This window comes from Centrocercus urophasianus, unplaced genomic scaffold (assembly GCF_019232065.1).
Source record: "Centrocercus urophasianus isolate 14NV4802_14NV808 unplaced genomic scaffold, USGS_Curo_1.0 seq_15, whole genome shotgun sequence".
NCBI lineage: Eukaryota > Metazoa > Chordata > Aves > Galliformes > Phasianidae > Centrocercus > Centrocercus urophasianus.
In genome coordinates, this window is record NW_024884697.1 from 23,076,219 (window position 1) to 23,100,619 (window position 24,401).

The following is a 24,401-nucleotide window of genomic DNA, read 5'->3' on the forward strand; positions in this document are numbered from 1 at the left end:
ACAGTGTGCTGTACTTATTTATCATTACTGCTGATGGAAAAAGCTGGCAAAGCACCAACTCACCTCTTTCTGCTATTCTTTACTGTCTTTCACATGAGCTTATGTTTTCAAAATGGCTAATGGCATTTTAGTTCAACTTCCTAACATAGTCTCTAGGATCTTCCGAATATCAAATCTCTTTTGGCTATGCAGCATTCCATTTTCTGTTAAGTCAGTGGTTTGCATTTTCTGCCATGACAGAAACGACGTATCTGTATTCTGAGTATCGCCAACTCAGTAACAGAATCAGGCGAAAACAATGAAAAAAATACAGCCTATGGCCATATTGTAGCCAACATGAAATATCGAGTACATCATTCTGAGAGGTAAAAAATTAAGCTACCACTACCAGAATTTCTCCCTTTTTAGAAACAGCTATTTCTTCCACAGAAACTTACTGTGTTGGGCTTCGTACTGGGCACCGTGATGCTGCAATTGCTGACTGCGCCTGTAACAGCCCTCTCCAGCCTTCAGAGCTTGCTTGAACAGCTTCTCTGCTTCCACAATAGTTGTTGCTTCCTCTTCAGCCAAAAGAATATAGGCAGTGGCACATCTGCAGAAATGTCAGAAGAACCATGAGAAAGTTGCAAGAAGTAGAAACTGTACAAAGATATGCAGACAATCAAGCATGCATTGAATATGGAAGCAAAAGATTTTAGTGATACATCTTTCTCATGACCCTTTGTAAATAGTCAGGCAAGTAGATAATGACTTTCATGTTGATACTGTATCATGCAGCAGCCCTAGTAAACCTACTGGAATATGTCCCAGGAAGTAAAACACTGTTTCACTAAGCAATATGGACTAAAATTGGAGATCAAGACTGGTTTAACAGAAACATAAAATGTTTCCATTATTGCAATGATATGAAAAGAAGGGATCTCTGGAGATCATCGAGTCCAATCCCTCTGCTAAAGCAGGTTCCTTGCAGTAGTTTGTACAGAAAAGCATCCAGGTGGGTTTTCAGTATCTCCAGAGGAGACTCCACAACCTCTCTGTGCAGCCTGTGCCTGTGCTCTGTCATCCCTGCAGTAAAAGTTTTTTCTTATGTTCAGATGAAACCTCCTTCCTGTGGTACAGCCTGTACCTGTTGCCCCTTGTTCTGTCAGTACTCGAAATGAGGCCTCAGCAGGACAGAGTACATGGGAAGGATCATCTCCCTCAATCTGCTGGCCATGCTCGTTTTAATACACCCCAGAGTACCACTGGCTCTCTTGGCCACAAGGACACACTGCTGGCCCATGGATCTACAGCACTTTCAAATACCAGATCATGAATGTAATTGTAGAGGTCCCCCCCCCCCCATAAAATGATAACCAGGAAATTTACTTTAGGAATACAGGAAAAGATGAAATGCAGGGGGGAATCACTTCACTCATCTTTCAACAGTCTAATTTAGAACTATCTGTGTTCCTCCTCCTTTAAGGAGCATCTTCACAAAGCCATTCATTTCACCTGTGTAAATCTCTCTCTACAAGCATGATGATACGCTGAGTTGAGAAGCTTCTCTCATTGCTATACAAGGAGCTGAGGTAACTACTTTGGATTTGACAGACACAATTTTAACAGCTGAAGTTAGGTGGGATACAGCATGCTGATCTTTTTTCTGATACAAACAGCTAATACAAGGAGATCCTTGTTTATACAGAAATGGAATCAGGCTGCTCTAGCTGTCTCCTCTAGCTGTGTTTCACACAGTCATCTATTGAGGAAGTGGTAAAAACAAGTCTGGGTGAAAATAGGACTCCATATGTGAGTAGAATGGAATAGGTGAATAGCTCACTGCTTGCTAAAGCCTTTTAAGCTATATGCTCTCTCAGTTAAATTGTGGCCCAGGAACAAACATTTATTTTTTTCCTTCTAACGAAACTAGTGAAGGACAATCTGTAAGGCATCAGTTTATGCAATTCTACAATGCAATACTCTCTGACAGCAACCTAAGGGAGTCTCCCCACTTTATGCACTTTGGCAACATTTGTACAGTATGCCATGCCAGCAAAGCCTCACAGCACTGAGCTTGCTGTGGGATCTGAGAATGCTACGTTTCTCATTGGGAAAATAAATAACAGACTGAAAAAAACAAAAGTCCCAAAATATTACATCATTTTCCCTCACACTATCAAATGAATATTTCAGGAAGTGTTTACGAGTCCCTTCTTCTTGCTTCTGTTCAGGACAACTGAGAAATCCAAAAGGGAACTCTCTGTCTCCATCCTATAAATAAACATATCATGGACTCACCAGGAGGCAACATAATTAACACTTTTCTGTGCTAACACAGGGCCTGATCCAAAGCCCGCTGGCATCAATGTGAGAACACCCTATTGTCACCAGTGCCCAAGGATCTTCTGGGTGGCTAGCACCACATACAGCTGTGCTGCTTTTCCTCCCACTGCTGGACTTCCTGTGGCAGGCCAGTAATCATGGTTAAAAATTACTGTAGTAAAACCCCTGCCCTAAGCTATCATCAAATGGATTTTTAAATGACAGAAAATAAATGTTAATGTTGTTGTCACTCACTCATTCAATTCCAAAGCTTCATGTGCTGCAGAAATTCGGGCTTGGGGGTTTCTCTCTCTCCAGGCTTTTTGCATTACTATTCAATAAACCAAGCAGAAAAGGGGCATATCAGTCATTATAGCATTAACAAGGAAAATCTATTGCATTTCAACAACAAAATTTACTGTTCTCAGCCTGACTCACTGCATAACATTTCAAAGACCTCAGCAATCAGTCAAAAGACATACAACCAAACGCTGAGCCTTATTCTTTCATTTAATCACCTGTTTTCCAAGGGAAAATCTGACAGATTGTGCCATCTGCACTGTTACACGCAGAGTGAGTAAGCAGCTTTCTCTTCTTGGGGAGGTAGATTCCATGGGGCACAAAAGAATACAAGCATAGTTGGGGTTCCTATTCCAGCTCCTTAATGTGCAGTTGCTTTAGGAGTATGTTAAATGAGACAACATTCAGGCTAATTAAGATGACCTCATAACCAGCCCATGGTATTCAGAAAATAGGATTCATGTTTCTCCTGTGTCAAAAAAGCACAGTATGCTCTCCTTTGTAATTACATCCACAGAATATAGTGTCCAACTGTCAGTATTTCTTGTCCTAAGAGACAAAGAAGATTTGTCTCTTCAGATGCAAATTCTGATTATTAAAATATTTGTTGTACATTTTAAGCTGAACTGAAGTATGCATGTGGACTTAACAATAAAGGCTTAATACAACTAAAGCTGCTTATATGAAATTAGTTTCTAAATGTGCTCTCATTTTTTTTTTTACACAGCTTCTAACTACAACAGGGAATAAAGTACAGGACTCGGATTTTACATAAGCTGTCTTCTGTCAGCATAGGCTAAGTGGAGTCTGGATAATGTAATTCAGTTTACTACACTATAGCTGGAGGCAAATGAAGCTATATCTGTTTGGAACTGCTGCAAGAAATGGGAGGAAAACATAAATCCTTATTTACGCTTTTAAATGGTACCTTGAACGACTCCAGAAAGAAAGTAGAACATAAAAGTGACACAAACTTGAGAGCTTATACCTACATAGAGTCTTGCACAAATCTAGCATATTAGTAATAGAACAGCAACAGCTTTCCAGGCATGACCAAACTTTGTCTTCCTCCATCTGCCTGACAGAACTGATGTCTGACTGTACTTTTCTTGCAGCAGTTCGAAGTAATCATTAACCTACTGGTAAAAATGGTTGTTCCCAAAGTCTCTTACTAGCATCAGCAGGCCGTAAATGATCGGTGTCACATGTAAAGAATGTCTGATGGTCCTGTGCTGAAAGATTCATATCGTAGTAAGTCAAAGGTTCTCTTCCTGTTACCCACGTATACCTGCAAGCATGCCAACAAAGAGACATTTTGGTTAATGAAGTCACATTCAGCAAAACGTATAGGAAAGAAGAGTCCTAGCTGTTAGACAGGCATAACCCACTAAGGAGCCAAACTCCTAACCAACACAAACACACTGCATTTCACTGTCCTGTGATGGAGCTACAGTAGCTGAACGTAAGCGAGGATGGTGGGAGGTAATTACTGGCAGTGGCCAACACACCTATTCAAACACTAATATCACACGAAATCTAGACATAATTCATTAGTTTATTTGCTATAGCTGATCTGAACAGAATTACTGCCACGTCTTAATGTGCCACATCATACTGCACTTAGGTTTTCCAGTTTTTCTAACGCACCAAAAATTACAGAACTGACAGCTGCATGTGTATGAATTTAATTTCCTTTTCCTTCAGAAACATTTTACAAATTGTAGGAGAGCCTGGCATGATCAAAAGCATCCACAACAGTTTTTCTGTTGCTGAGTTATATTACTGGAAATGTTCAATTAAGGTCCTTAACCCAAATCCATACCTGTAACATCACAGCACTTACCGATTATATTCAGCTCCTCTGAACAGATTTAAGGGATTTCGCCAGACTTTGCATTCTGTGATAAACAGAAACACACAACAATGTATCTCTCCCAAATTAAAACTTGAGGTTTATCAGAAACATTGGTTACCTTCTAATGAGCCTTAACAATCCCATTTTGTTTTCTATACGCACAAATGGAAAAAATAAAGAGCATGAGATGCAGGCAACCTGACTGGTTGCTCTTTTCTTTTAAAATGATAATTTCATTGCAAGTCAGTGTTAATAAATGACATCATTCCAGACAAATAACATCCAACAAAGCACCAAATGCCAGGTGAAAACAACACCGATTAGTGCTGGGACTCACATTTACCATAAGGCAGATCTGAAAAGGGCTCACACTGGGTTACTGCACTGAAAAACAGCAATTAACTCCATCCCCATGGACTTGTTATTCCTACAGAAGAACTTCACTGCTTAGTTGATACTGTAAATCGCTGAAAACCTCAGCTACAACTGCCAATTTTAATCCTTCCTTAGCTTATCCATGGCAACATCTGCTAACCTTACTTAAATTATAAGCACCCCAGGGTTGACAGAGCAGTCTAAAGTTGATTGGCAGAAAAAAGTCCATTGCAAAGGTTTGGTATTTCACCCATGTCTCTCAGGGGAAAAAAAAAAAAAAAAAATAACTGCAAATTCTTAATGCTACAGGTTAGGAAGGGATAAAAAAAAAAGTCATTTAGAACTCCAAAAAAATCATAAAATTAGCTTCTAAAGCTTTTGAAAAGCTGAGCTCTTAATTACAGCTTCTATTGCTTTAATTAAACACCAGATTTGTTCTCTTGATTTCAATGAGGACAATTCACTTAAGCAAAGCTAAGGCCAGAATGAACTCAGCATTTGCAACAAGGACTCAAGAGGCTCATTGTGAAACCCAGTGCTGCCCTGCCATGTTAGTGGATGACCCCTCATCCATTACTCTGCAAAATCCCATCAGGAGAATTGAACCTGCAGCATTTTGCTGGCTGTCCTCCACCACCAAATGTCAACCAGCACATTTTTCACAAAGAGGTTCCATAACATCATTTCTAAACAAATCACTGCAGCAGTTTTCAGGAAGTATATGGAGTCAGCAGGACATGTACCCTACTTCATACAACACTCATAAGTTATGTCAGGTCCATTAAAGTACAAGACAAAATGACAGGCGAAGCCTTCCTCTGCTTTCATGGACCTGGCACTTCTGAGTATGAGGCTCGAGTGTCAAGGAGAGAAAGTATTTTACAGAAACGGTTTGCCATAATATAAAACCACTTGCAGCTACACAAAAAGTCAGGCAGCATAGGCGGCAGGACTTCAGCTTGGTCCCTGCACTGCGTAATGTGCATCAAGCACTGACATGGGGAAGGGAATTTGTTTGGGAAGACTAAAAGCATTGATTATGCGTCTGTGCCTTTCAGCCAACCACTCCAGGGTAACCAGTGTTGAAAAGCTCCATTGGTTTACTCAGCAGAAGCACTCAATCAGAATTCTGCTGTTCAGTTGTGCAGCCAGAGGGTATGGCTGTTTGACAAGCTTCAGTCTGACAGCTTTTCATAATACAACTTTCAACACACAGCAAATATTAAATTAATATCAGCCTCCTCAGAACCAGAGCTACAGTTCAAAGGCTTGGCTTACTCTGCAACAAACAGTATTTGGCAACAGCTGTTTGATCATGCTTTTCCCTCACCTTATTCAGACTGAGACAACAGGACTCTAATGGAGCACAGAAGCACTGTAGTAGGGGAGCTGGGGAACAAGAAGGGGAAGCTCAGAAGGCATATTACCATCTTCTGTCCTAGGTCTGGTACCTGCCTGGCGAGTTAGGCATGATGTGCTCTTTGCTGCTTTTGTCTTGGTATCTGCTGGTACTGTGGTTTCAGTACAACTGCTCTTCCAGTGTTCTCAAAGGCAAAGGTACCTACTGGAGTATTCTACAGCAGTCATACATCTACATGGGGAAACATGGCAAACCAAGTACAAAAGCCATCTTCACTCTGCTTTGCAGTGAAAGAAATATCCCTGTGTGGATTCATGATGGGCTCAGAAGGCTGCTTTTTCTGTTCCACTACAACTTAATAACACACTGTACCTATTTACTGAATATTGCTTTTTGAGCTCTATTCAGTGGTCTGGTTTTGAGCATCCATATCTGCACGAACAGCAGCTCTCACAGACACGCTGCACACAGACACTGTTTGAGGGATCTGTAGCACTGTGTGCCTGTGCACTGAAGGCAGAGCCATTCCCTGCCTGCTTCTTTATATCAGCAAGTCGAGATGCTTGGCTGAGCCTCATTAGCCAAAATACTGCGCCTTCTGCTTTAAAATGCCCAGAGTTATTTCAGAGCTGCTGAAGCGTGACTGAAGGCAGTGATGAGTGCACACAGGTGTTTCCAAGCCATCCCATGCTTTCTGCCAGTTCACCCAAATCTAATATCCTGCACCACGCAGTGCTGCTATTCGTGGCCTCTCCTCAGATGGGAATGACAGCAGCTGACTTTGCAGTGCTATACCAAGTCTTCCCTAAATGGAAATACCCAGCAGAGTGCAAGGGGTTTTGAGGCCGCTTACTTTATTTAACTCATGAGTTCAAAGCTAATTTCTCCTTGCTTGTTTTCATGAGGAACGCTGAAGCGAAAGTTGCCAGGTACAGACAGGAATAGCTCAGCTGCTTAACAACACATTCTCCTTAACTGAATATCTTCTTTTTTGCACACATTTCCCCATTTGTCAGTTCTGTGCCTTGCCCAGAGAGGCACAGATGGCAGCAGAGGAGCAGAGCGAGCCCTCAGGTTTCAGAGCAAGCAGGAAGACGTGCTGGTAACTGTGCAACACACAGCGGACTGATTTGGAAAGAAGGGATCAGGGTGAGCAATTACTGCGCCAGTTCTGTACTTTATCTTCGGAGAAACGCCAGAGCCCCCTGGCACGGCGCGGCACGGCGCGGCGCTCACCTGACACGCTCTGCCTGCTGGAGTCCGCCTCGCCGTTGGCGGCGTTGGCCGCGCTGGGCGCGCTGTTGTCCACCCCGCCCAGCAGAGGGCGCAAGTGGCTCACCGAGACCTGCTCGATGAAGGACGTCCCGTACTTGCGGAAGTACCACCACTCGAAGATCTGCAACACACACACACGCACGTCAGCGCGCCGCTCGTGACCGCCGGCAAAGCCCGCCCCGCCCCGCCCCGCTCCAGGGTAGCTTCACAAAAGGGGCTTGCGGACGTGAAAAACCTCGGTAACAAATCCCACGGAACGCAATCCTGTATCTTTTAAAGCTTCGTTGTTTGTTTTGAGGTTTTGTCTTATTCCCGACCGCGGCTTAGCACACCAGAAGATGATTCACGTAGCTCCACCTGGAAAATCACAGCCTAAATATGCTGCATTTTCACAGAGGTATTACATCCCTGGATAAGAGCAGATCTTCAGGAAACCACGCAAACCTTTGGAAATGGGGACTGCTTCATACAAACAGGGAAACGGCTTTGTAAAGTCTGCCGGTAGGAGTGCACCTAACGGGCTCTGCAGCTGCACCCCCACCCCCAGCAAAACGTCTGCGTCTCAACAGAAACACAACCCAGTTAGACATGGTGGTTTTGGTCTGTGGAGAAGGCAAAAGGGCTGTGCGAACACACAGAGGTCATTTGGAAAGCTAAACAGATGCTCACAGAGAAATCAGAACATAAACGCATCCAGATCTTGGTGAACTCTGCATTCCAGGCAAATCGACAAAAGCCCCACAGCCTGTGTTGTCACCGTACTCGTTCCCTAGGATAAACCTGTAGGAGCACCACGGTGGGAACCTTGTGAGCCGGGGGCAGAACTGTTAGGGAATCTCACGGTCCCTGCTTTGCCCTGAACACTTCTCAGGCACCCATCACTGCGCTGCCTGCCTTTCTCCAGATGCTAGAGGTGGCAGCTGGGGAGGCGGTAAAGGAGAACCTTTGGTTTTAGTTGCTCTAGTGCCCTTACTAACACTGCCTAAGGGGTTTAGAATTTAAATCTTGTGATCAAAGAGAACTTCATAGCCTAAGCAGCCAACACATACCCAATCATCAAAGAAAGACTGTGCCAGAAGATACAGTAACAGCTCAGCTGTGAATACGTGTTTTTGTTTTGTCTTTGGAAACTTTGAAGCTTGAACACAAGTCAAGCCACAGCTGTACATGTCCAAATCAAAAATAATAGTTTCGTACAGAGACACAGGACACCAAGTAAGAGGATCACAAAATAACAAAATCTGTAACAAAATCACGGGCCAAAGTACAGCTGCCCAAGCAGCTACTCTCAACTATTCAGCTATAGACTGTGTCAACAGAGCTTCATCCTTTGAGATCTGCCTTTAAAAAAAATAATAAAAAACCATAATGTACTAAATTCCTTTACATTATTATTATTACCATTATCATCATTATTGTTATTTCGATCCTAATCAGCTTTTACATAAAAAGTCAACAAAACCTGGAGAGAGTGATTTTAACCCCATTTACACTGCAAAAATGTATACAAGTCGGGAAACTGTCACACTGAATTTCAATGAAACCAGGATACAACAGAAAGAATGTATGTATGAAGGTGACTGCTACAGTGCAGCTGAGTGACTGAAACTTGTCAAAGCTGCTGTAGTTGCAAGTTTCTCCCTAGTCTTAAAAATATATTAATTATGCTTAAAAAAGGGAATCATTGTTGAGTGAATCTAGAGCTAGGGAATGTCAACTAGATCTCAGTGCATATTGTCCCTCAGGAAATGAAGCCATAAAGCATCATCACAATAAGTCTTTGCTTGGAGTAATTTGTTCAGGGTATATGAGAGGATAATCTGTAATTTGATGTTGAAGTCAAAACAATAAATTGCACAGAATCTTCTCACCTTTCTTAGTGTCAGCAGTTTTGAAACCTGACTTCTACAAATCAAATTTGATTTCTAGCTATACCAGCCAGTTTAAAAGCAATGCGAATCCAACAAGCTGCTGACAGACAGATGAGAGATCATCTGGCATAATAATAGCTAACTACAAGGATTACTTATCCACAGAAAGAGATCTGGATCAGAGAGGAAAGTGGGGAGAAAAACTGCCTCTGAAAGCAAAGGTGGTCCCTTCAGCAAAAGGTACTGGTGGTGAAAGGTGCCCCTGCCCATGGCAGGGCCTTGGAACTAGATGACCTTTAAAGTCCCTTTGAACCAAACTCTTTTGTGATTCCATCATACATTTCTCTCATATACATACATATACCTTCAAATCAGAACAGGGTCAAATATCTCTGGACTCCCAAGGGGTCTTTGAAGCCTTCACAAAGGCCAAGTTAAAATCTTGTTCTGAGCATTTCCAGGTTTGTGTGTTTAGAAATCCAAATCTAGAGTTTGTTTTTGATTCTGGTAGAGATCATACCTAATGTAAGAATATTTGATCTTGGAAAGCTGTAATGATTTCTAGAAGTGCATGGCTATGAAAAAACAGCTGGTAGTTAACAGAGATATTTAAGTAAAATAGGAATTGGCTAATCACTCATAAGTCTCAATGCATTTTAGATACTTATTATGGACTTTTTTTTGCCTTTGCTTCTCTATGCAAGTACTTTTTTCTCCCTGCACTACGAAAAAAACCTATTCTCTTTCATATCTCTGCTCTCACATGGAGGCAATCCCAGATTGCTTTATCTCTCTGTGTAACAACAAACATATTCTGCATCACTTGGCTTATCAGATCTTCCTGCCTCATTTTTCAGACCAGATACTCCACCAGAAATGCATCAATTCGCAAGGGATGTTTTTGATGGCTGTTCTCACTGGACTAAATAGCGATGTCTATCAGTGATATGAATTATGCTTTCCTGTTTATCATATCCAAGACAGGAGTCCTCTCTTATACAGCAAATACTCTCTGTAGTCCTCACCCAGAGTGTGTACTGAGTCTTCAACCAAAACAGTAGGAAGTTCCCTTGCAGGCAACTTCCACAGCTCAGAGTTCTCATTCAGACTTCTAATTAGGCATCTATGTCTCCGAGGAGTAAGGGCTGGAATACTCTTGTAATCTGAGGGCTGGTAACAACCAATCTAATGGATCTAACTGAGGCTTACTCCCTCGAGGAATAGGATAATGATAGCAGAAGATTCAATGGTGAAGCCTCTCAGATAAAAAAGATGGGAGAGCAGCACATGCTTGACTGGCTCAGTCATCCAAGCTGCTTTTTAGCACACTGCCCAGACTGTGCCAACTCTCCCAGACAATGACTGGGCATGTTTTAGGGATATCACAGCCCAGGGGCTGTTTCCAGTAGACAGTAAAGGAAAGATCCCTGTTTTGGTAGGCAAGAGTGTTCATCCATATGGATGTGACTATACAATGCTCTTGGACAAAGAAAGCCTCTTGGCTGTTTATTTAAATTCTGTTTATTGAGCTGCTAGGGATAGCCAGTTGACACACACAGATCCTACAGTCCTATCCAACCTGATTCTAAGAAAAAATTTGCCTCTGACCATGCCCTTAGTGTCCTCAATGGCAGTTTTGAAGGCAATGCAGCCCTATTCCTTCTGGATGAAATTCATCAGTTGAGCATCTTCTTAGCCTCTGCTGCTGGTTCTGGGATTCCTTAAATCAAAGAGTAGATACATACATTGCTAACAACCAGCTTATTCAAAATACCTCTGTACTTAAATTTTACCCACCTCTGGAAATATATGGCCTATGTGTAATATTTCTCTCAGCACTGGGTAGGCTCCACTTACTTGTCTGTAGACTGAGGTACAGACTGTACTCCTACAGACTTTTCCTTTCTCATCTGCTGGCAAACACTTTCAGTTTCTTAGGCACTCTCTCCCATGGACAAATTTGCCCTTCTTGACCTGTCAGCATCCACTGAGCAAGTCAGAAACTTAGAACAACTACCACGTGCCAGTTTTCAACTGCCAAAGACTGTCCTTGTACAATTGTCAGACTTTCAGGAATTACTGGGAATGCCCAGAACTCAGTCACCTCTGCCTCTCTGCAGCAGACTACACAAAGGTAATGAAACAAGCAGAAGAATGTTTAATATCTAAAATATATATATATATATAAAAGACAGGTTCTTTCTGCGTAATTTAGGTCCTCTTTGAGACATCCTTCACTAGCACACCTGCGATAGGGACTCACATAGACTGTGCCTGCACTTGGGCTGCAGCAGACAGCCCAGCTGCTCAAGACTAGGTAGTATAGCCTCAGCATCATGCTCTACCCGTGTTGACTGCCTTGCTAATTCTTATCTCCAAAAAACCTGGTATTTGTTGAGTTTATTGCAGAATGTTTCTCACTGTGTGGCAGAAAAAGGTTATTTACCCCTGGAGTAGAAAAACAAAGCATTCTTGGTTGACATTCAAGACTGAGATTCATTGCTGCTGTGATTCGTCAGAACTGAGACTCTATCAGTTTGCAATGCAAGTGCCACCATTATTTTGCTACACAGCTTTCACCCCGGTGCCAACATGTTAGATATGCAGCCTTCCTGGGAAACCTCAGTGGCATGCAGAAACACAGTGCCAGCTTGCAGCATTTGCTGGACAACAGTTGTGTTTCATGCTGCCCTACCTGTGAAAAACTTCAGCCTTTCTTAAGACACCAGCTATAATACAGCAATGTTGTATTCTGTGAGTCAGAATTAGTTTTTACTGATTTGGAAGTAACTGTGGTGGAATCAAGTTTCTAATGCAATATTTTAAACTGCAGCTTGGGACCTAATTTGATTTCTATTTTTAACATCTAAAACAGTGCAGGGATGAATTAAATATCTGCTAAGTTGTTCATTTTAAGCTATGTGCTCTAAAGTAATTATTATGGAAGAGAGTTGAAATAGAAAAGACTTCTGTGCTATTTTTCTGTGCTATCCAGAAAAGTTAAGAGATCTTAAATTCTTGCACCATATCACTTTGCTTACAGTTAGGCCAGATTTTTACCTAAACAATGAAAACAAAGTAAGAAACAAAATAAGACAGAAGTGTTTTGCAAAGGAGTCACGTAGCATGCAATTCCCCAAACTGAACTCTGTAGAGTCATTGTTTCATGATCCAAACATGGAATAGGAAAAGCATTCACTTTCCCATCAGTTGCCACACTTCTGAAATGATGGAATTTTCCATCATTTCAGAACCTGCAGAGCTGTGATTTCTCTTTCTGATTAGGAACTGTAGCCAACCAATAATGGAAAGAAATCAGCCAGCCCATATGGTGGAAAATTCCAAGGAATATTAGAACATGTAGTCTGACAGATACCCTAGCAATGTAGATTTGTGAAGAGAATGTTTATTTTACGAAGGGTTTCATTTTATACTATCAGCAGGACTACGAATCTTTAGAACTGCAGATGCTGCGTTGTGTGACAGATAAGTGGGTGGTGGCACTGTGGGCAATTCAGTCTGTTACAGGGCCATTGGTAAACAGCAAGATTATGAAGAAGTAATAAATCTGAAGCATAACTGGGCTAGTGACTAGCTAGCACTACCATTCCAGCATCTACCCAGCTGTCCTTCCTGATGCCCGGGCTATTCAAGTTGCAGTCTGTTTTCTTCTTTCCATGACCATCTCAGTTGAGTTCTGTTTCCAGCACTGAATTTACAGACCATACATTCCCCTCAGCACAGACACTGGTCCCTACAGTCTGATTACTGGCTGTCAGCTTCCTGGCCTGTTTATCTTTTGCACGTACAGGATGGTGGCATATAAGCATCAGACAAAAACTGACAGCAGTAGCAAAGCCCTATGAAAAAGGCTTTCAGCACAGAACAGGCTTTTAGTTTTCTTTGTCTTTGTCTACACGTCTATCACTTCACTGCTCCTTTAATTTACTCATAAAGAACTTTGTCATGCACCACTTACTGAATTTTTCTGGCTAGGGATCACTCAATTTCATCTCTTCTATAGATGCCCTTTTCCCCCTTCATTGTATCATCACTACATCCTACCCGTTTCTTGTACTTTCCATCAAAGTATCGCACTTAGAAATTTCTTGCTCACAAGTCTCTTACTGAGCTCCTTCTTCAGAGGTTGCCTTCACAACCACAGCACAAAGTGTACTACACCTGTAATCATGCTATTCTCAGGGAATTTAGTTACAGAGAATTTAGTCTTTCTCTAGGGTCTTAGCTCCTGTTTGATTCTTTATCTCCACAGACACAGGCTCTTTTTTTCTTGCTGACTCCTCCAGCTGTCTTCACCATCCAACAGCAAGTACGAAATTGTGCCTGTGGAACCCACGTATTTCCCTCATTCCTCAGCATCTCGTTGGTGGGACCTGGCCTCTTGAATCCTTCTTTCTTCTGGGTGAGATTACTGAGATTACTGAATTTTACATTCAGTATCCTCTTGCTGTGCATATGAATAAATGAACTGCACTGAACAGAACCCAAGTCTTATAGGCCTGCCTCCTGAGCTTCAGTGTTCACATTCTGAACCAACTGATGTCTCCAGAGCTCTGTCCTGTGCTTTGGGGTTCAATCCATATAATCTCGATGAATGCCCAAGGTACAAACATTAAGTAATTGCCTTCTGCTACAAATAAGTCCCAGAGCAAGGCAGAGCAGCAGTGCACCTGATGCTTTATACCTGAAATCATCTAAGTGATGAGTCTCATTGGCATTTAGGAATCAAGGATGGCATTTCTCTGTCTACATCTACAATAAATAACGTGGAAGTAAGTGAGAAATCCTTTGAGGTCAGCAGATACACAGTGATGCTAACCAGCTCCTGGTGATGTTTCTCTTTTTCCATTTACCACCACGGTAACGAAACACCTAAAACTGGCCTTCTGGTCTTACAATTAAGAGCCTAGTTTGGTATGGGGAGAGAAGGTCTACAGCTTTCATCCAGCAGTTTTTAAAAGCATGCACTTGGTTTTAGACACAGGACCTAAGGCTGATAGAACAAAGTAAAATAAAGCAAAGATAACACTCCCTTCTGTCAGTTAAAAGGCAGCACTCAGTATCCAGGCCCAATATAAGGACAATATCCTAAGTACACCTTAGGGATTGTTAAGATTATTTTTAATTTCAGTTTGTTTCTCTGAAAATACTGAGCAAAATCCAGAGCAAATGCTTTGTTTTGTACTCCTGTTCTATGATGGCATAATGATTTGTTCCATTATATCAATATGTGTGCTGAAGCCCTCAGGTATTATATTCTGGAGAAGGTTTTTTTTAAGGGGTTTGAAAACATTCATTAGACCTTTAAACAAATAGGCAGACATAAATTGAAAAAGATTATAATAGTAAAGATCTAAAATAATCATCCCTTTGAATTTCTGCCCTAAAAGTAGGTTCATTGCTACCATTCTGTTTGCTTTTCCTCTAGTAAATCCTGCTTTAGCTTTCTAAAAGGAGCAGGCTAAGCTGAGAGAGATGGTGCCTCTCCCATTCCTCTTATCACCACTCTCTTTATTTCTGTAGTACCTGTCAACAAAAAGGCTTACTGCATAAGCACTTGTTCTGATTTATTATAGGGTTGTTTGTTAGTGGGACACAGTGTCCTTCAAGCTTTTTTTTCTTTTAAGGCATACTGTGATTAAGTATTTTCCCCTTTTATTTTCCCCACAGAAATAGTGCTAAATGTATGCACTGCAGAAATGTTAGATTAGAAAAAAAATATGGCACCCATTAAAGGTCTAAAAAAAAAAAAATAATGACACCCACAAAGTCTAACATCCCATTCTGGATAATAAAATACATTGATAAAGTAGTATTAATATATCCAGTACTTACCAAAATAAGTCCCGAGATTAATGAGGAAGTGCCCGTCAGGGCAACATAGAACTTGGGGGTTAACGTGTTCAAAAACATACTCACTGAAAAAGAAAAAGAGAGGAAACCATGAGTACAAGAGCAGGACATGCTCTCCTTTTGTGTCTCCTCTTCCTCCCAGCTGTTCTCCCACTCCAATTAAGTTATGAGTTTAATTCTGACAAAAAGGTTTAAAGAACATCCTGTTTCATCTGCCCAACACGGCAAACATTAGACTGAACATTAGACTGCCACATGCCGAGTTTTCTTTTCACAGCAGAGTCAATCAGAAGGCAGTGTGAAACAGTTGCACACACAGATGGGTCTTTGCCATCCCTGTCAGCTTTCCACTGCCACTGACTGCAGGATTCCCCACGATGCATGGAAGAGATCCATGCCAGGGTTGGCGTCAGTGTGCTGCCTTCAACCTTGTTTCAACACCCTGCATGATCCTGGTGAAACCACCAAGACAGATTTTTTAAAACCTCTTACTTTTCATTGCCTCCATTTGCTTTCATTATCTTGCTTGGAAAATAGGAGATAACAGCATTTCCCTAACCCATTCCTCTGTATTAATATTTGTGGACCACTCAAATGGTACAGCAATAGCGAATAAGTGCATAAAACAGGTTATGAAAAGACCCAGCAGATCTTTTGATACCATTATGAAAAAAACCACCAGCACCACCACCAAAACTAACAAACAAAAGCAATCGACAAACAAACCAACCCAGGATAACTATACAGATAATCTGAAATCCAAAGCAGAAGCAAAGCCCAACGAGCTGCAAGGAATAACAAATCCATTTGTACGCGTTCCCAGAAATTCAAGCAACTTTTTAAGTCATTTTGGAAGCTGCTGAGAGAATCATCAGGTAGTCTTGCTCAGCCCCTCATGGAAAATCCCGATGGGTTTAAGAAAATAACATAATCTTTTATTAGTTTTAGGATACTCTTACAGCTGCTAGAGAGCATTAGAGTTCTTTTGCTAAATCCCAGATGTATTAAGAAAACTTTTCAACTACCCATCAGTTCATCGCTCCCATCTTCTATGAATGAAAGTGCTGTCCATTAAACTACATAGGAGGTTAGAGCATCATCTGTGAAAAACCTCACTCAGTCTTACCCTTAACCAATCCTGAAGTACTTCTCAGATATTCACATGTGTACATTCATATATACATATTTGTATGCGTATGTGTGTGTGTGCAGGCAAAATACCCTTGCATCTGTGACTGAGGAGAGAACAAACAACAGTAAGCAGGCAAGTTTAAAGGCTTCGAGCAGATTACTGAACAGGCATTTAAAAATGATGATGACAGAGTTGGATATGTGGGCGGGAGGCCCCCAGCTCATTCTGTTCCCTTCAGAAATGACACTTGCTGAAATCAATGAAAACGGAGCCAAAAAATGAGGAGAAGACAGCAACAGCATGATACAAATCATCAAACATACAATTAATTTTCCATGACCAGTAAAATAGAAAATTGTTTTCTAAAAGTGGTTGAAACCCTGCAAATCAGCTGCTTTGCCTGGATTTCAGCTATTTACTGGTTTTAGGTTTTTTTTTTTTTTTCCTTTTCCTTGAAGATGCCATAAATTATTAAAATGTATCACATTGTGCTTCACTGGAATAGCACTAAGCACACACCAAAGGTCTAGTCTGTGGGTTTTAATTCCATCTAGCTTTTCTTTCACAGATGAGAATGGTGCTACATTGTTGGCTGGAGTAGATCTGCACAAGGTTCCCATTCTTAACATGTGCCATGCAGCTACACCGATTTATACCAGCTCTGGCTCAACAGTTGGGATTTTCATACATCTCGTGGCTTTTTTTCCTGTTCCCACTTATTATTTTTTTTAAGGCCTAATACAAATCGGCTTTGAAATAGCAGTCCCTGCCTATCCCAGTCCCAACATCCATGAAGAAAGAGGAAGAGAAACACCAAAATAGCTTCAGCATCTACAAATGACCCACGTGTCCTTTGGAAGAAACATTGCTCATTCTGGAGCGCAAATGTAAAGCAGAGACATAGTCAGTGTCCCCAGGGATATTTCAGACTGCCAGTGAAATTGTTTCTTCTGCTTAAGTCAAGACATTCCCAGGAGACAGTGCCCTGTGAGGAGCATGGCTGTGCATACCCTGCATTATGTGGAGAGCTGAGCAGCAGGAGTCCTTACAGAGCGGATTTCACTTCTGTTCCTATCCCATAGGCTCGTGGAATACTGGAATATTTCCAGTTAAACTGGAAAGAGTACCTTGGAAGAAAATTGATTTCCAAGAGTATTAAATACAAAACCCTCAAAAATTTACCAAAGCTGTGAAGCCACCTACATCTGTCATGTTACAGAAGATTCCACAAAGGTAGCAATGAATACAGATATTGGATATTTGCCATAAGTTTCTATCACCTCTTTCACTAAGAAATGTTGCAGAGAGAATAAAATAGCTTAAGCAGTGACAGCATACTCACTTATCATTACCAACTGTCATCAATAAAAACCACTTTGAGAAATGCATCCACATTTGGAAAAGCCTTCCCCACAAATGAAACTCCAAGGTGCTCATCAGTAGAGCGAAGTGACTAGAATGCTGGTAGTTTTTGTCTGTCACCACATCTGCTGCAAGCGATTTATACTGATTTATAGACATCAATCAGATCTGAATGGAGATAGGATTTTATTTATCTTTTGCTTGCACCAGTACTGCTGCTTTACTTCGCTTACTGCACAGGGGCATCCATTCACACTGCTGCAGTTGCTCCCTTTTACAGCTTAATTCTGGGAGCTGGCAAGGTGAGCAGGTGCAAACTGGATGCTCTCAGACTGCACAGACCAGACTCCCTGCTCACCAGACCAGCTCTGTTCATTTGCTACAGTTACACGCAATTACAAGAGCTTCCTATCTTCCCTGTATCTCTAATCCTTTTACTGTTCTTCCCACTGATTAATAAAAGAATCTTCTGTTCCATTACGGAAACTAACAACTTCTGCCAATTATTAACCACCTTCCCCATTCCTCTGCCTCTGTAAATACTATTAACCAAAGCAAACACTTTCTAATATAAAACACATTTCCAAAACAGTAAAACTAAGCACTGGAGGATTTGTGGTCAGACTTTTTTAATGCTGAAGTCAGTGAGAATCTAGTCATCATTTTAACGGAAATATATCAAGTTCTAGTTATTGTAATGTTAATCACTGAAGTAAAAATCAATTCACTTTTGAGGTTATCTTATGTGCATCTTTATTAAAAAAAGAGAAAAAGAATATTTTTTCATATACAGTATTCTGACACTGAAGAAATCACTATCTGTGTTAGCTACCTAATTTCTACATCCCTTCCTGCACCTACATTGGACCCAGACTTCCTCCAATGTGTTGCTGTAAACTGGATACCATCAGATAATGCTAAATGTCCATCTATCTAAATTTGCATAGCAGGTTTTTTTTATCTCTATTTCCCTGTAATGAAATAGCAGGAATGAAGAGCCTGAGAATTTTCTGAGAAGCAAGAGCTGAAATGATGACTGCAGAACAAAGGAGCCAAGGAGAACACCACAGGTGGCTGTCTTTCCTTAGGAATTCGTAACATGCATCCTATGGCCAATTGTTTGTGTCCAGGAAGGGAAGATGGCACACTTACTCAGCACGGATTAACAGCTTTCATCTGCACCTTGGTAGCATCAAAAAGGCATATAACTAATATACAGAAAGAAAACCTTGCCTATATTTAACAAACGCCTGATGTGCCTTCACTGTCAACTCATTCGAATCTATGGTTAAATCCCAATTTCTCCTGGCTTTTGATGATGAATGATTTATTTTAGGTGTGTTAGTGGAGATGATGGAATACAGTAGGGCCTGTGTTTCTGTAAAGAAAACCAGCATGACCTATAAACACTGTCTAAACAAACTAAGCATGCCTGCTCATGAGAGGCTCCTGGCCATAAAAATAAGCCCCCTGCCTTTCTTCCCATCTCTATTGCTTTCATTTTAATCATGCTTGACTCATTCAGAATAAGGCACTCTTTACATTTCCAGCATTGCCTGCATGACACTGACAAATCATTCCATCCTACTGTATAACATCTAGGGAAGGATTATTATGTCATTGTTAACTGTGCACGCTCACACAGATGAATTTAGACCCAATTCAATTCCTGGCAGGCAGGCTAATAAAGCACTCAAGCAGCAGGCTGTTGAGGCTGATAAAAGAGGAGACTGAAATGTTCTTAAAGCTGATGCCATCTCCTTAGGGGTGGGAGCATTGCAAACTACTGGCTATTCCCAGAAGGACAAAAAATGGCAATGCTGTTACCTACTTCTGTACTTGAAACCAGTTTGTTTGCCCTGAAGAGTGCTAATAAACAATTAATAGCAGTGTTACGACAAATCATACACACAAACAGCCACAGCAAAGAAAAGACTTCATCATTCGTTGTACTTAAGAGGAAAAATCATCACCTAGACAGAATGTTATATTCTGAAAGAGTTAAATAAACACCAATGACTTGGAAGAAATAAGAAGATGCACTGTAGACTCAGAATTAAAGATCAAGCCGAAAAAAAATCCAAATATATTGAAATATGCATGAAATCACAGCTCTTTTTGTGCTGGAATCTCCATGCTCTTTGGTGAGACACAGTTTCTCAGTACAGTAGCAACGTTTATGAGCACGAATAATCAGGAGAAACAGACAAGCTTACAGTCACAGAGCCCTTCTTGTGCACTGCTGTCCTTACGTCATCACGGCTACAATTTCCACATCACTAAGAAATTTCACTGTCTCCCCCTCCACAGAATTTGCTTAGTATGCAAAACAATGAGAATTCCTAATGCCAGTGCCAGGAGCCCAACCCCTGCAGGATGACAAGCTAAGAAGATGCTGTTGTTGAGGGCCTCGGGCACTTCAGCTCAGCTGCTTTTCACTACAGCAATCCCCTCCAGCTGCCGTTCATGGTGGCCAGCTTATTTCACAGTGGCCCCATGTGGATTGATGGAGTCCCCAGTCCAGAGCTGTCACAGCAGAGCAGAGCTGATCCGAGTGTTAGTAAAGAGTGACATAAAGTTCAGTTATTTTAATGCCTGTATAAAATCCTCCTCTCTGAGTAGGAAACACTGCATGCTCTGCACTAACTGAACTATTTATACACAACCTTTTTGAAGGCTCAAGCTGAATCTCAGAAGAATTTCGGCAATATGGGAAACCATGCTAAGGTCATGCAGAATTATGCATTCCATACTGTGAAGGCCTCCAGTTCAACACAGCTACAAACCACATCAGATTTAAAGTTAGCATGGGATACTGCCTTAAGAACAAAATTACAAAAACAACCCCTAACCTAAAACCACAGACAAGAAAAACCAAACAAAACCTTTACCATTTATCAGGGTTTTCCCTGGGAAAGCTACAAAGATTGCATTTTTTTTTTTTTCCCCACTTCTTCAGACTGAAGAAAGTGAACATTCAAAAGTTTAAGAATCTGGTGAATTGAGGACTATTTTTACTTGAGTTGTCATAAATTCTATGCAACTTCCTTCTTTAAGACCTTTTTTGTCAGTCTGTTTTCAAATCTTGACAACTTTTGACACTCAGAAACAGACATGTGGCCATTCCAGGCAGGAACAATCCGTACCTCTGTGCTGTGCACGAGGAAATCCAGATGCCACTCACTTTGTTCAACCACCCACACTTATCCTAAAGGCACGAGGCTGAACAGGAGTCACATTCAGACATCTGGAGCCTCATCTCATGGCCAGTGATCTATTGCTCTGGGAATGCTGGACCACAGCCCAGGTGAGAATAAATGGTGCTTTGCCAAAAGGTATCTATTTCTTCAGATAACTAATGGACTCTGAATAGCGTGTAGAAAGAAGGGTAGAAGAGTCAAGAACAGCAAAAGCAAAAAACGCACATGAGAAATTACAGATGTAACACGAGTGTAAACAAAAGCTATTTCTGGTTTGTGATCAGAGGTATCTTTCACTGGAGAGAAACCACGCTGTCAATGCTAACAGCTTTGGTCATTTTGGGAAGCAGTACTGTCAACAAGTTATTCTACAGTATTAAATATACCCAGAGCCTTGTCACAAGTTTGCTGTCACCATTCATGTATCTTCCCAGAATTTCCTACTCCCATGGAGGAGCGGCAGCAATCGCTGCTCGGCCACAGCCCAGAGCCCAGCACATCACAGTACATCAGTGCCACAGGGTGCATCAGTGCTTCAGCAGCTGCTAATAATAGCTGATGCACTTTCCCCCAGGCTACGCACAGATACAGGACCCAATATACCGACCCCCCAAAACCATTCTCTGGTATGAATTTAAATACTAAAATCAACATAGGATAGGCAGGCTCCATCACAGTACTTTGCTGTTCCATTTGTCTAAGACCATGACCTTTTTACCTTTGGGAAGAACAAAGTACAAAGAAAAAAAGATCAACTTTCCTTCACAGAAGCAGCCACTATCATGCAAAGTAGCTGCTACATTTGCTTTCCCTGCCAAAGGATGGGGGACATTTCCTCCTGCATTCACAATGCAGTGGTGACATGAGGTAATTACACAGCTCCAGTTAATTGTAGAGCACGGTGACTGAATACCAAGATTTGCTAATTATTGGCAGCAAAAAACTCTGTTTAAAAAAACTGCCACCACCAATCAACCCCAGCATTTACATTTAAGTAAAAGAAAAATGAGGGAGAAAACATTTCCTGGGACCTTACAGCCCCCATCTGCCAGAGATTAAACTGTGCCATGCATTTCTTTATGGCCAGCACAGTGCCCTGCTGCTAAAAGCAAGCTCCTGCTACTAATAATGCAGTAATTTGGGGGAAGAACTGGACCAATTAAGAATGAAACACGAAGGATGAAGAATGATACGTTGTGCAAAAGTACTGATATTTGGATTTTTAGAGATGTGTGCATGTAACATCTGGTTGTTCATCGGTTCTTAGCTAAATTCTCTTGCAACATTTTCAACCTTTATTCTTCTAAAATCAGTTTGCTTGTCAGCTGATCTGAAACACTGCCAACGCCTCCCCTGCATATTTTAACATTTCAAAAAGCATAAGAGTCCTGGTCCTAATTGCTATGTAAGTGATGTACTGCATGTGGAAGAATGCTCTCAGATTTGTGAAGGGGTATTTCCTTCACCACACAATGTTACACGGTGTCTTTGGCTCTGCACACCTCCATGGGCAGCTCGTGGTGTTCCACTCCAACCACAAAGTATTCAAACAAATTCACACTGTACTTCAAAATTTCTCTAGACATCAACTACCACTGGTATAACAGAAATGATATGGTTATATCCAGTTTTTGTTTGTGAAGTCAGACTTACCTGTTTACCTTAACTGTCCCTCCTTCTGAGGCGTTACACAGATCTATGTTCTTTAGCCTCTCAAAGCTGTATTGAAATAAAAGCCAATTAACTAAACCTCATTAACTAGAGTCATTTAAGACAATTAATGGATTAGCACAGTTCTCTCACAGCCTAAGTTTTGTCCTCTCCTGTAGCAACGCCCAGGGAAGAACCAGCTGCATTGGCTCTTTGCTTTTGGTTCATTAGCTGCCTAAGAACACCCTTAACTAAAAGTTTGCCACAGTGACTAATTTAAATGCTGTAGATAACAAAGGCTAATCCACTCTGGAGAGACAAATCGTGCCAAGAGTTTTCACATCCAGCTACTGGCCTTCCACAAAAGCCAAAATAACCCCTGGCTTCCTATTATTCAGGGACTCTCAGAGTAGGTGTTCCCATGCTAAAAGGAGAGGCACATGAACAGAACACCTGCTGCCCTGCAGCCTCCTTTTGTACCGGGCAGAATTCTATATGAGCACTAACCCTACAGACACAGCAGTGTGCATCTTCCACCCTGACTTGTGTGTTGCATCCATATGCACACAAAGATGAGGATCATCATCTTTTATGCATTAAAACACTGTCTAGGAAAAGAAAAAAAAAATCAGAAAGCATGGTTGTAATGTACATGTAATGAATCTTTCAGACACGTTTTTTCATTGTTTGTTTGTTTTAAATTCTGGAGAAATGTTCTGTTCCTGACATCACTATCCTAACCTTGACAGCTTCCATATAGAGCACATCTATTTTAAGAGTCTCTAAGATTCCGATCTCTTTGCACACAAGAAGTAGCAAGGTGCTTCTTGGAACAGAGGTAACTGGAAAACAATGTTGTAATTAGAGGCAGTAACTTCATGAAAATTCCCCAGAGATCCACAACAGCTAATATTTTGTCACTGAAAACTGATCTTCGCTTCCTACTTACAAAATCAATAGGGCATTCGTGCCATTTGTCTCTAACCTAGCTATTTTAAATTTCCACATGCAGCAGGGATTTGTTTCCAATAACTGATGGCATGGGTAGTGTAGCACAAAAAGAAAATTTTCAAGCAATTCATTATGGTTCTGTATCTGATAATCAATTTTCCCTTTCAGAGCACTCTTCAAGCTGAGTGACTCACATAATACTCATACCAAACGGAAGAGAAGACAAGTTCAGTAGACAATTTGGAGCTCTTTGCCTCACTTTTGGGGATTTTCACAAAAAGCACAGCACCGAGTTTGACAAGTGCAGTACGATTTCCATCGTCTAGCAGTCTCTTGGGACACCCAAAACTTATTAAAATATAAAAGGCTCTGGCAACTCTGTAGATAAAACTGAAATCTGCATTCAGGTGCCAGGTGATGCGGAGACCAACTTTGGTGGTGAATTTTGTATAATAAAAATTTTCGACAGAATGAGCTCCAGAGAAACAACTTCCAGACAAAACCACAGGAAATGGATGGTGAGGGCTCACATGGGCTGCAGGGAAGCAGAGTGCTAAGTTAGACCTTTAAAACACTATCAGCTGGTGGCCAGGAGATCCTCTGTCCCTGCAGACAGCAAGTCTTTCTCAAATGCTGCTTCCTCCAGAGGTCTGGGACATCAGACAGAACTGTTTTGGCCATGGTTTTAAAGCTTGCTTCATTTTCTGAGAGACAAATAAAACAGTGCTTAGATTATGTCATTAGCATGAACAATAAAGATGTGACTTGATTTAGCCTTTGATGAAATCCCAGGAGTAAAGGCAGCTCAATACACCCACAGTTTTTCTTACTGAATATCTGATGGTTTTAATTCCAGAAAGTAGCTGTGGATGACTTGGCTAAAAATAACTGT

At 41.3% G+C, this 24,401-nt stretch overlaps 1 protein-coding gene across 9 annotated transcripts in view; it reads right to left on the reverse strand.

The window, feature by feature from the left end:
- Positions 1–24,401, reverse strand: part of ST7 (suppression of tumorigenicity 7) — a 135,585-nt gene that overhangs the window by 42,515 nt on the left and 68,669 nt on the right. For 5 of the 9 annotated variants that reach the window (XM_042815680.1, XM_042815678.1, XM_042815677.1 and 2 more), the window contains exons 2-7: positions 15,197–15,279; positions 7,431–7,590; positions 4,448–4,502; positions 3,777–3,892; positions 2,560–2,635; positions 438–592 (exon numbers count right to left, since the gene is read on the reverse strand). In XM_042815680.1, coding sequence (XP_042671614.1) covers positions 438–592; positions 2,560–2,635; positions 3,777–3,892; positions 4,448–4,502; positions 7,431–7,590; positions 15,197–15,274 — 640 coding nt within the window. In that variant the 5' untranslated portion in view covers positions 15,275–15,279. The other 4 variants (XM_042815676.1, XM_042815675.1, XM_042815673.1 and 1 more) reach the window with 4 other exon arrangements.